The sequence below is a fragment of the Carex rostrata genome, chromosome 4 (assembly GCF_964058835.1).
Source record: "Carex rostrata chromosome 4, lpCarRost1.2, whole genome shotgun sequence".
NCBI classification, from domain to species: Eukaryota; Viridiplantae; Streptophyta; class Magnoliopsida; order Poales; family Cyperaceae; genus Carex; species Carex rostrata.
The window spans coordinates 8453866-8467197 of record NC_135921.1 but is presented as its reverse complement, the minus strand read 5'-3'; the positions used below and the strand labels follow the sequence as shown (position 1 = coordinate 8467197).

The window sequence follows — 13332 nt, the reverse complement described above, 5'->3', positions numbered from 1 at the left end:
GATCGCTAATAGGTAACTAGACTTCTCTATAATATGTGGTTTCGATTTGTATGGTTTATTTGCTATTGAATTGGGTAATCGGATTATGATAGCATATTTAACTGGAATATAGGGTCTAGATACTGAAATTGTTTTTAATGGACTGGAAATACTGGGAATCGCATGTTTCAGGGATTCCAACTGAAATGGAACTGATTTTACTGAAAACCTAGACCCAACTGATATTACCGGTTAAATTTGCATACGTAATTTGATTTTTAATTGTGTGGATTAATCCAATCCTATTGAAATGGTTGTTTAATGTTATTAAGCCAATTATAAAGAATCTGCGTCGTTAAATAACTGGTTACTCGGCTTTGTAGCTGACTTTGTATTGTTTCTGTTTATTTCTATTGCGACGTAGGTTGACAGGACGGCGGATGGATGCGAGGATGTCGTTCTGTCGCGTCGCGTGCCCGGCCCAGCCGCCGGGGCGTGACAGTATTTGAAACAAAAAATCGAAACAAAATTCAAATTGCCTACAAGCTTGATTTCTTAACGAGTCGCTTAATAAGCATGAGTCAACTCAAGCATTGACGAACCGAACATGAGCATAACTATCAACTCAGTTTTATTTTCTCAACTCGAGTCAACTCACTCATTAAACTAATAAACAGAGCCAGAGCATATCTCAACTCGCAAGAACTCACTCATTAATCACACCTACTCGGGTGTTCCGTTCCATTGAGTTATGATTTGTATTTTTATTGGTGCAGGTTATGCTCCAGCAAAAAGGATTTGTTGTTTGAGAAGGTTTTATTTCTTTATGCCTTCTAAACTCGATTAAATTTACGTGAGTTCTATTTTGATAGTTTGGCTCCTCTTGACATCTACTTATTCATTCTTATTCAAAAATATTTATCACGTTTAGTTTTGTTATTATCAATTGATAAGTTGTAAAATTAATTCATAAATTATCCATATATTTTCGCAAGCTCTTGATATTAATTAAAAATCAAAATATCATAATCATAAACTAATACATATAAAACATAATATAGATCATATATAATGATTTGATTTCGATATTAATTAAGATTTAAATAATATGATTATGATTAGTGGAATCCGAGAACTAGAACTTCACATTTTTTGTAAACAAAAAATTACAACAACGTTTTTCCAAGTTTCAATTATATGGGACTTTCAGGTGTTCATTGTGTCGAACTGTCGATCAGTGCAAAAGATTGAACAAAAATTGATCAAAATCATATATAAATTATTGAGGAGAGTTCAAAATGTCTCTATTTTTTGGATTTTCATTGTCTTGTTTTGTCACACCCCGATCCGGATGTGCGACGATGCAGTCGTGCCTATTTACCATAACAATATACGTAACATAAGTAACATAAGGCATGGATCTTTTTATGCATTGCCAATAGCATCCATTATTTTTGCCACATCCCAATTTATTTATAATAATTATCTGACATTTTATAGTGAATGATGCTAGAGATATATTCTCTGCACCTTGTCAGATATAATAAACCCAAATCTCATATCTTTAGGTGGCCTTGCTGTCAATTACCCGGAAGCGCTCTTTATCTTCGTATAATAAACCTGTAATCCACAAGGGGAAACGAGTGAGAAATAATAAATTATTTCTCAGTGCTGATTACCACTAAGATTATTGGATTCGAAGAAAATCCATATTCAGAATAAAATCACCGCATGAGAAACAAACAGTTCATTATATAATGACGAATGCAAATGCTCAATAACAATATCCAATTGAACAACAAAAATTAGATAAATAAATCAGAACTCCAAGAATCTTATCGGAATAGATGGTTTGGGTCAATGTCTTTTAAACCATAAAGTCTGACAATATTTGGAACCTAATATTTACAACCACTAAGTCTGGTAATGTTTGGTTTCTTAACTTTACAACTTTTAGTCTGGTAACACTGGCAGATACCATAACATGTATCTGTCGTGTTAGGCTTATACTGTTATAATTATCCTTACAATTGGTTAACGGAAACAATACGAAGTTAATATCACAATACTGTCATTATCGGAAAGAAAATCAATGATAAAACAGTTACCACAGTTCATTAGTCTTACAGTCACAATTCACATTTATTCAATATCCCCTATCCAACCGGTACTGGATTCAGTTGGGGCCATTCAATATCCCCTATGAATATGATGCAACAGTTCAATCAATGCAGTCAATCAAATATTCAAAATGCACAGCGAGTTACGATTTAATTCCTAGTTATGAATCTCAAACTAATTCAATAACCTCGCACCTGATAATGTAGGGAAATAGAGCGATTGATCGTGCAATACGAATTGTTTCGGACTGTTCCGTCAATTTTCACTTCAAGATATCCATGCAAGGGGTGAGTTACAAGAAGAAAGAATTTAACACAAGGAGCAACTAAGCAAGGCTCCAACTACAATATGCTCAACAGAGGAGGAAGGATTCCTCTTAGGTCTACCTCGCAAAGAGAAACAAAAGAAAGGAGGGGAAACAAGGATTTTTGCAGGAGGGATAGTTTAGGTGGGTTAAAAAGAACCAACAGCTTAAGTCATATGTGTGGCACGCTGGAGCAAAGAAAATTTGCCACGTATAGAAGTCAAAAGAAAATAGTAACAATGTTAATCAAAATATAAATGGAGAAGATAAGATAAGAACAAAATTATGCGGGTCCCACCTATTAATTTATAAATCTAATTTCATTTTGTAATTTAACCTTTAACTTTCTAAAATCTACAAATTAGTCCAAAGTAATAAAAAGAATATATATATATATATATATATATTAATCCTATGTATTGTATCATACTAATTTCATTTTCTATTCTATTCATTCACTTCTAATTATTTTGGAAATTTCGAGTTAATAGCATTTGTTTTTAATCTAATATTTAAGTAATCAATTTGATAGTAAGTCAATTCAAAGTAAATTATCTCGCTAATTTGTTTAATAATAATATTTCACTTAAATTATAATTTATTTCGCTGAAAAACACATCTAAATATATCGTATATTATTTTCAATTATAAATTTAATATATGTATTTTACATAGTGTTACATGTTTAAACATTAATAATTCAAAATTTAAAACATAAATATTAAAATAAGACCGTTAGATAGGATCTATATAATTTTCACTACATGTCACAAAAAATTATCGCATTTTTTTTTTATTTGAATCAATAAGTTGAAATATGAATGTTTAGAAATTATCTACATTAGTACAATTTTACAAGCTCTTGATAACAAACATAACAAAGTTGAAACATCATAATTTTTTACACGTGCATAGTTAAAATAATGTAGATCATATTTGAGGGTTTTATTTTGACTTAAAATTTTTATTTTTGGATTATAAAATTTTTTAAAAAATAGAAATATGATAGAGACATAAAAAATGAAGGTATTTGAACTCTCTTCTAAATTATTATACAAAATTCTGAAACATTCATAAAAATTCGACAATTCAAAGGTTTATATAATAACTCATAAGTTTGGGAAAACAACATACAAAAAAAAATCCCAGGACCTCAGAAACGGTTCTGAAAAAAAAAATGAACCAGCAAGAATTCTAACGAATTGGCATTTTTATTAATATCCAAAAATCATGAATATTTTTCTATTTAATTATGGATATTAATAAAAAAATCGGACTAACTTGTCCCAAACAAAAAAAAAATTAAAAATATATAAAATTAAAAATATTAGAAATATATTTGTATTCTATATTAATATTACTAATCAAAATCTTTAAAAACTTCATATTCGGAACATGTAAGATCCAGATTTCATTTTTCGAGATCTGTTAACAAATCTAATAGATAAGCTTTAAGAGAATAGTGCTAACTGGGCTAGCACTGTTCAATAAGCTTTAAGAGATTCACACATTCATTTGTACGGATTCAGATCAAATTATCGGATTATAAAGAGATAGAAGCGGACTGGGCTAAAGGCACAAGTATCCAGAGCCCAAATATTTTGGGCCTCGCTATCAAGGCAAGCAGCACATTTTTTTTTTTTTGTAATATCTCATCATATCTCATATTTTATATTTTTATTTTCAAAGTCTAAACTGTTAATCCGAACCGCTCAACATACAATTTATACTAAAATATACCCGGAGATGAAATTTTATAATTTTTGAAAAAAATTTACTATTTTTTAAGATGGATAGAAAATCACTATTTATGGACCTCCCAACCATATTTTAGTATGGATTTCATTTTAAACGGTTCGGATCGACAATTTAGACTTTAAAAACAAAGATATAAAATATGAGATACGATGAGGTATAAAAGACATGAGGCATTGGAATCCTCCTCTTTGTATATTATATAAAGTTTATAGCACTTATTAGGCCATGCAGTCATGCACTAATGGGAAATGATTAAATAAATGTTAACTTTTTTTCAAGACAATGGGAAATAGAGGAGGGTTCAAATGCCTCAATCATGCCTCTATTTTTTAAAACTTTAATAACTAAAAATTTAAAACTTAAAAGTCAAAATAAAACCGTTAGATGTGATTTATATTATTTTCTCTATGTGCTCATAAAAAATTATCACATTTCAATTTTGTTTTAATGTGAATCAATAAGTTCAAAAATCAACGTCTATAAATCATTCACATTAATGCATTTTTTACAAGCTCTTGATGACAATCAAAATAAAATTGAAATGTCATAATTTTTTACACGTGCATAAATAAAATGACGTAGATCATATCCAACGGTTTTATTTTGACTTTTAAGTTTTAAAGTTTTAGTTATTAAAGTTTTAAAAAATAGAGGCATAGTGGAGGCACAAAAAATAGAGGCATTTGAACCCTCTCATGGGAAATATTATTCAAATATAAAGTCAAATCATATTATCCCTGCAACCAGGCAATTGTTGTGGCCGCAGACTGTACGATTTGTAGATCTTCCATCTTCATTTTTTTTTTAATTTGGTTTACCAAACTTTGAGGAGATGAGGTGTTCACAACTCCAAGTCTCCAACCATTTTTTTTTGAAACTGTACTACCTTCTGGTGCTTTGTACTTCAGTACTAGTACTACCATCAGAAACGCTTCCTGCTCAAAAATGAGGAAAGTAAAAGGGTTATTAAATGTGAACAAATCAGAGGTAAGGTTGTAATGTCAATAATATTCTATCCATATTTAACCCACCTACTTTTGTTAATGGGTCCCATCACTGATCCACAACCCAGCAATTGGATTCGATTCCACGCCATCTTTATTTCTCTCTTTTTTTTCTCTCTATTTAAAAACCCACAGACCCTCTTCAACTTATCATCGCCTCTCTCGTTGGTAATTTCTTTCTGATAGCTACTTCCAGAGTCAGACGACACCTCTTTGTAAAACACCATGGCTGAGGTAAATTTACCTTGGAACATCTCCTTCTTCTCGGGTCTAAGTTATTTGTTTTTAATTTGGACATTTTTGCTTTTTCTCCAAGAAAAAGGTGATGTCATTGAGATCTCCTTGTGAAGTTCTGATAAAATTCTAAAAATTTGATGCCAGTACCAGAATTTCTTTTTTGAGCGTTAATGGATGGTACCAGAATATATCCAAACAAAACTATGTTGCTGAGTTCTTCCTGGAAATTTACGTTGCATATGTTTTGCAATTAGCAAAAGAAACTAGAAATGTATTAAATATATGCATATTTTTCTTTCTGTTATTTCACAGACAGTTGTGCTCAAGGTTGCCATGTCATGCCAAGGATGTGCCGGGGCAGTTCAAAGGGCTCTAACTAAAATGCAAGGTTTGATCATTTTCTATCTTTTCTCTTGTACCTATGCGCACACTACTATTAGAAAAAGGAATTTGCAGAAGCCCCTGCATCAGTAATTAATTGCAATAACAGCAGTACATATCCAGTAATTGTGAAAAAGGACATACATTGTTGGAAAAATAAATAAAAAAAGAGTTCCCTGGTTAATGTTAATGGTATTCAATATTTTTATACTTCAGTAGGGGAATTAAAAGTAATTCAGTAATCAATGAGCATGAAAAGAAAAAAAAATGTGTTACAAAAATATAGTTAAAGGAAATAGATATAACAATTAGCAAAATAGATATAGTCTATCATTTTCTTAGTTACCTTAGAAATGTATAACAATTAACAAAATAGATATAATCTATCATTTACTTCTTTAACATTTGATTTATGAATATTTTGAGTTACAAGTTTTTTTTTTCTTTGGAGACTTCTCAGTCATACATGCATTTTTTTAAACGTTCAGTCTCCAGTAAAAGCAGCCAGCATTATCACTCAAGAAAGATGTACAACGATTGAAACAAATTGATTGAAGACCTTTTTAAATTTTGATTGTTAAAACAGGTGTGGATTCATTCAATGTGGACCTGAAGGAACAAAAGGTGACTGTTATAGGAAACATTAAACCAGATGATGTTTTCCAAACTGTTTCTAAAACCGGGAAAAAGACTTCCTTCTGGGAGGCTGAGCCTGAAACAAAGATTGAAGCTGCACTAGCTGCTGTAACTGAAACAAAGACCACAACCACTGCTCCACCCGCCTCTGCAGACACAACCAAAACTACTGTTGCTGCAACTGCAGATCCTGCAACTCCTGCTATGACAACAGCTAGTTCTTGATTTGATTTCATCAAGACTTTCTACAAATGATTGCAATCATGATAATATCTACTTCGTATTATGTTATGAATAATTGCTGAGATGTAGTAGTTACAGTTTCTGTGCTGCCATGTAACTGCCAAACATATATTTCTGGCTAACCCAAAAATTGAAATAATATACTATCGTTGGAGGAATGAATACACAGAATATATATTATTTTTGTTTCTTATGGGTCCTTGTTGTGTTTCTCAACTAGTCTTAGCTGATGTCGGAATGATGCATAAAATTTTGCGGAAAATAAATATTTTCGAACAAGAATGAAAGCAGTTCATCTGAAAGTTACTATTTTATTCATTAACCGCCATAATCAGCCCTTGAGAACTGAGACACGATAAAATTCTGATCATGCGCAAAATTGATAGCCATCCACAAAACTTGACGAGAAAAAGTAGGAGAAAGTTTTCTAAAAGAAGAACCATTTCTTCTTAGTAACAGCATCTCCTTGAAACTCTTGTTTTGGATTTTCAATCTCTCTTTTTGCCATTCCCTGGTTCAACGCTTCCAGTCTCTTTCTACAAAACAAATCAAAGAGAGAATATAAGAAGTTATTTCAGAAAGCTGTTACAACAGAGCAGCAATTTAAATTATTTATAATTAAACTACGTTTAAGACTAAAGTCTGAAAATTGAAGGAAGAGAAAGTACTTAGTATCCTCTAGGCGCCCGTGCAAGCTCCATCTCTGGCGAAACCCCTCCATCCCCTCAGCTCCACTCGCAAGTATCAGACGCCTACCAAATGCAAGCAGATACTTATTTATTTTTACGGAAAATAAAGAGAGATTATCAACAAATATACATTAACTGTTGTCAGTTAGAAGAGAAGTTCTAAATTTTAGTGTAAAGGTACCAAGTCAACTGGTATATGACCGTATGTTGATTCCTGACCCTAATGACATTAAACTTTTCATATGAATTCAGTCAAATGATCATTATGAGTAATAATAAAATTATGGTCACATTCAGTAGCTAGAAAGCAACCCAGGTTGGCCCATCCCATTTTATGTGGAGAGACAATAAAGTTCATTAATTTAAAGTACCTTTTTGTTCTCCAACTATCTTTGCTTAAAAAAAAAATTATCTTTCTTTTAAGAAAAAAAAATGATCAACATATTAATTGGAGGGTCATTGTATTGAAATTTATCAGTACCTATTTTGTAAATACACATTAGTAATGACTTTAAAATAACAGCTAGATCCTACAAGTGAGATTTTTCTTTGATTTTGTTTTAGGTTTTAATTGAAACAAATAAATTTAGTGCAAAACACCTGAAACCAAAAAAAAATATAGAGATACCTCTCAAGCAATGTTACTTCAGATTGGAGCTGAGTAGTTCTGTCCTTTGACTTTTCGATAGGCATTGATAACCCTAATTTATACTCACTGTCCTTCAACCGCTCCCTTATTTCTTTATCCTGTAAATATAAATTATTAGATAATTCAATAACACCGAAGAGAATTATAATGACTATTTTTGCCAATACAACTGACCCGTTTCTCAGCACATTGCCGGTACAATACAATTTCATCCTGGCAAAAAGGTTCAATGTCATTTATCTGTAGACCTGAGACATAAAGCATAGTTATCTGGGTGCAGTGGCAACAATTATGATTGCAGGACTAAAATATTGGATATGCACTTACAAAGGAAAAGATTTTTAAGAATTCCATCGCATATATCGACACCTTCGAGCACATGAGAAGCAATTTCTGGGGGAATGATAGGGGATGGTGGGCCCAGCATTAGGTCATCCCCCACCAAAATTGTTTCCTCCATGGTGGTCTGTGAATCAACTACAACAAAATAGCAGTTAGCAACATGATTATAGATAATAAATTCTTATGAGAATTTCATCTGAGGTACTAAGAACAAGAAAGGTATATAAATTGTCAATGCTAGTGCTAAAATGATGAAATTTGAGTGCAAGTGTTGTTCCTAAATTACCAACTGTTGCATATTAGTGTGTAATTGACCTTAAAATAAGAAACTCAATGTTCACCGAGTAACCCCGCCTCACAGCCAATCCCTTACAACCTCACATATTCTATCATAGAAATCAGTTTACCTAATTTTCCCAAATTCCTTCCACTGTTTATTATCTGAAATATCTAATATCCTAAACGGATAATAATTAAGATTTCAAATTTAAAACCAAAGTTGAAGGAAATCAAAGGAAAGGAGAAGAAGGTTGTGTACCATCCATGATTCCCCTCTGGTGAAAAACCTCTTCAATGAAACCAAAAAATATCCAATTGAGCTGCTGCTACTGCCAGCGATTCCACCTGCAGTATATAAACCACTGGATTAGGTAAAATGAAAGAAGCTACAGCAAGAGAAACGATCAACGAAATCTCAATAATAGCAAAGTGATCAATTATTTCGCAATTTTGTTGAAATAATAGAAGTTGCAGGCTTAATTACACAACAAACAAACAAAAACAGCCTCTGTCGTGTCAGAAGTTCCAGGCTTAACTAAACCAAAGGTAGATCAATGGATTATTGGAGCAACTACAAGCAGGCAATTAGGCTTTAAGCTGATAGAGAAAGATAATATGGGGTTTAGGGTTTAAGCAACTACAAATTTTAGCTTTGCCTCTTCGAACCAAATTGCGTTGTTTTCAGCCTATTTCTAGTCTTTCCACGGTTCGGACTTTGAGGGGCCGCGCTGGCCTGTAGGCCTGCTAATGGGCTCAACTCAGTCCAAAACTCAGCCCGGCTCGGTCATGTAACAAAGCAAGCTCAGCTCGGACTCAACCCAAATTTAAAGAAAAAAGCCTGACTCACTTTAATGAGTTTGAGCCTTCGGCTCGGCTCGAACTCGCAAGCGTTACTGCATTTCGTTTTTTGTTTAGTGATACGTGGCGAAGTTTAGAACTATTCTAAAAAATTTTAGTGATACGTGTCGAGCATGCTGTTGTTCAAAAAATTTAGTAATTCTTTTTAGTGATACGTGTCAAGCATGCTGTTGTTCAATGGCAAATAAAGTAGAGCCGAATAGCTGAATATTCCTGTTTATCCTTTTTTTTATTTCTTGTCGTTATAAAAGAGGAACAATTTCCATATTCATCAATCATATCACTCAAATTAATACCATATTTTTGAATCACAAATAAATTTTTTTAAAAAAATATTATCAAGATGGAAACTATGCAAGAAATGCAAAACATATAAATAAAAAAATTACTTCCTCAACATATCATTTAAAAATATTCAAATTAATACCAAGCATTAGAAAAAAAAAATACAAACAACATATGATCAGCCAATCAACTAGAATCAAACATTTAAAACGTTTAATAATTGCAAGTACCGAATCATACATTGTGCCAATCTGATCAGTCAATCTAAATAACATGAACTTTTGCAAGTAAGTCCACAAAAGCATAAAAAACTAAAGCTGTATAGGCATAGCAGTTGGTACCAAGCACTGTACCAGTGCTCAAAATAAATAAAACCAAAGGAGTCATGAACTGGTACAAGGAAATAATGGAAACCTGATCTTGGTTAAATTGAGCACCAAGCTCATGAACTCAAATATAAACCCATTTTTGATAAAAGCACATAGAGCTATTGCAAGATTCTTTGGCATGCCTCTAATTATGCTAAAAAAAAAATTCATATATATATATATACCAGAATAGTTAGGGCAGGGCTGTCCAAGCTCTTCTGAAATGGTGATTCGTCTGTAGAAGCTATACCAGTAGCAGATCAGTCGCCTACAAGCATACAACAAACTAATCAATACAGATAAATCGACACATTTTATTATATCACATAAAGCCAAACTAATACATCTATTACATCCAAACTAAAAAGCCAATGAAGACTACAATTAAACATTCAGTTGAGTTTAAGGTAACCTGTTTTCATCTTCAAGTTACTGATAAAGCAAGTCAGGAGTCATCACTCTGTTCAAACTTCCTTTATTTCTCAGCTCGTTCTGATTCTAATTCAGTTCAAGATTCCTTCCTTGAAAACTGAAAGCAAAGATTAGATTTGATTGTTTGATATGTGATGTTTCGCATAAGTGCAAAAGATTGAAAATTTTACTCAGCACTAACAATTTGGATAGTAATCACTAACCATACAAAAAAAAAATCAATTTGGATATTTCGGATTTGTAAAAAAAAAAAACAAATAAAAACTCTGGATCTCAAAATGACAACAACAGTTACTGAATTGACAGTAACCTGATTAGCACTAAATTCAGGTATGCACAAAATGTTTTTGATATTTATATAATGTTTACATGATCTGACGGCTGCTTCAAGTTCAAGAAAGGCTGCAATAAGTGCACTTCTCGACACGTCAATGTCAGAAATAACCCTTCCCGTCCACTCTTCTAAGCTGCGCCTTCTCTGCAATAATAACAACCAATATTGCAACCTGAATTTAGTGTATCATTTTCATATTTACAATTAAGTATTTGTAATTATCACATGGACCCTAGTATTAGTTCTCTAACACTGGTACCACCCTCAGGCCATGAAAGAAAAGTTTAAAACTCTTTAAGCCTTTTTCTTTCTTATTCTCACTTATCTAGTTCTCTTCTTACTTGTGTAATTTACTGATACTTACAGAGGCACCCCTTGCTTAAAAATAAATTAATAAACACAGCAACCAAAAGCAAAAGCAAAGAAGAAGCATGATGGTACTGTGATTATCAAAACCATACAAAATATCCTTTAATTGAAAATAAATGAAAACATTGGCTCTAAGTCAAATTTGCCAAAACTGTTTCATGGGCATGTAAAAACCATGTAAAAACTGTTTCAAACTTGCTAAGTTATGTGCCTAAGTTGAATGATTTAATAATGTAAAAATATCATGTAAAAACCACAAATGGATACACATACATTCCAGGAATATTCCTATGTAATTTGACCATCATCTCACAATCAAAATGTGGAGAATTGAGGTGAAAAACACGAGACCCACAAAATAAAATCAGTACCAGTATCATGGTTTGGGGTACTTTTCTTATTGGCAAAAAGACGCCAAATTTCATAGGAGCTTGTTTCATGATTTCCAAATTCAAGGTAGTGTCAGATCAGCTGACACCAATCCCTTCTATTGATCACCATCTATGTGTTTTTCTGAAAAACTATAGATTCTGGTAATATAAAGGGTAATAATTCAATTAACCACTAGATTTCATAATAATTTACCCCACAAAACCCACAAAATAAAATCGTAACTTAAGCAGCTCAGAGAGAGAGAGAGAGAGAGAGAGAGAGAGGAGAGGAGAGGAGAGGAGAGAGAGAGCACCTGAGAGAAGAGAGACGGAGAGCGACGGAGCGAGAGTTCTACTGGAGAGCGGCGGAGAGCGATGAAGCTCGGCTGGAGAAGCAAAACTGGAGAGCGACGGAGCAAGAGTTCTACTGAGAAGCGAAGGAATGGTTCGGCCCATGAGCTCGGCTCGGATCAGATCGCTCGGTAAGGAAACAGAGATTTATTTTGAGTTCGAGTCGAGTTCGGGCTCAAACTCGCAGCTCAATTAGGCTCATTCAAGAGTCCAGCTCAAAGCCCATGAGCTGGCCCGGCTCGTTTAGCAGGCCTACTGGACTGTGCACTTTCTGCAAGTTTTCTCGATTGGGGAAAGCAAGGAGCCAAGAAGGAGATGAGAAAATCACTGAAGAAAGAAACGAACTCCGATATGATTCTCGGTTTTGGTTTGTACATGTTGAATTAAGCACTGGACGGTTCAGATTAGCTGTCCTAAATGAATTGACTCAGATTTTTCCAGATATCTGATCCATATTTTCATGCCTCAAACGTGCCTCAAAATATAGACTCTCTGATATGTGCGAAGATCCGTGCGGATCTGAGCGCTAGATCAGGGATCCACATCTGCTGCTTTTCTAAGGAAAAAGCAGGACCTGCTTGCATACATATGAACCATTCAAATTTTATCAACGGCTTATATGAATTCTTCTATTATAATAATATTTTTTTGGTCCGCCCGTCTCTCCATCTCTCCAATTTTTTTTTCAGGTGCTAAAAGAAGAAACGAAGAACCGCACAATGGCCCTCCTCAACACCACCGGTCGAGCTCTACTTGACCCAACCGGCCGCGCTATGCTCTCTCTCTCCTCTATCCCACGGCTGGCACTTTTTTCGTAACTCTCCCTCCACCTCAATTCAATGGTTCAGTTCGGTTTGTTTTTTAAAACTGAATTATAACTTCGGTTTAATGGTTCAGTTCGGTTTGCTTTTTAAAATTGAATTATAACTTCGGTTCGGTTCGGTTTAAAAAATTTTAAAATCGAAATAACCGAACTTTTATATAATATAAATTTGATTCGAACCGTTCCGGTTTATTTCTTAATCAATTGTTTTAAATACTTCGATTTATTTCTTAATATACTTCGGTTTATTATAAATCAATTGTTTTAAATAGAAAGAATTAATATATTTCGGTTTGAACCGAACAAACTGAAATAAAACTTTGGTTCGATTCTGTTGCAATGCTAATTCAGTTCCGTTCGATTTCAATCGAACCGAACCGATAAACACCCCTAAATATGGATCAGTTAAATATCTGATACGAGTACATATTAGATATTAAATTTATATGAATACATATAGATACATATATAGTTTGAATATCTAATTTAAATATTGTAACAAAATTAATATATTATTTA

At 33.1% G+C, this 13332-nt stretch overlaps 2 protein-coding genes across 3 annotated transcripts; one reads left to right on the top strand and one right to left on the bottom strand.

Moving 5' to 3' along the window:
* The first annotated feature begins 5241 nt into the window (after positions 1 to 5241).
* On the top strand, positions 5242 to 6840 carry LOC144553042 (copper transport protein ATX1-like). The gene is made up of 3 exons (XM_078301115.1): positions 5242 to 5400; positions 5716 to 5791; positions 6371 to 6840. The coding sequence occupies exons 1-3, from the start codon at positions 5392 to 5394 to the stop codon at positions 6643 to 6645; spliced, it is 360 nt and encodes a 119-aa protein (XP_078157241.1). The 5' UTR covers positions 5242 to 5391; the 3' UTR covers positions 6646 to 6840.
* A 61-nt stretch (positions 6841 to 6901) lies between these two features.
* On the bottom strand, positions 6902 to 12098 carry LOC144553041 (uncharacterized). Of its 2 annotated transcripts, XM_078301114.1 has the most exons (10): positions 11954 to 12098; positions 10935 to 11043; positions 10546 to 10662; positions 10319 to 10401; positions 8882 to 8967; positions 8329 to 8478; positions 8176 to 8249; positions 7981 to 8099; positions 7332 to 7415; positions 6902 to 7199 (listed from the first exon to the last, which is right to left on the bottom strand). In XM_078301114.1, the coding sequence occupies exons 5-10, from the start codon at positions 8886 to 8888 to the stop codon at positions 7091 to 7093; spliced, it is 543 nt and encodes a 180-aa protein (XP_078157240.1). In that variant the 5' UTR covers positions 8889 to 8967; positions 10319 to 10401; positions 10546 to 10662; positions 10935 to 11043; positions 11954 to 12098; the 3' UTR covers positions 6902 to 7090. The 2 variants fall into 2 exon arrangements, with proteins under 2 accessions (XP_078157240.1, XP_078157238.1); XM_078301112.1 differs by lacking the exons at positions 10319 to 10401; positions 10546 to 10662; positions 10935 to 11043; positions 11954 to 12098 and adding an exon at positions 9279 to 9396.
* Positions 12099 to 13332: the final 1234 nt, after the last annotated feature.

Bases quoted from the DNA above. Each gene is read 5' to 3' on its own strand.
- LOC144553042 (XM_078301115.1), top strand. The intron at 5,792-6,370 runs GTTTGATCATTT...TTGTTAAAACAG, and splicing joins GGCTCTAACTAAAATGCAAG to GTGTGGATTCATTCAATGTG.
- LOC144553041 (XM_078301114.1), bottom strand. The intron at 8,100-8,175 runs GTCAGTTGTATT...TTATATTTACAG, and splicing joins GGCAATGTGCTGAGAAACGG to GATAAAGAAATAAGGGAGCG. The intron at 7,416-7,980 runs GTATCTCTATAT...TGCATTTGGTAG, and splicing joins GAAGTAACATTGCTTGAGAG to GCGTCTGATACTTGCGAGTG.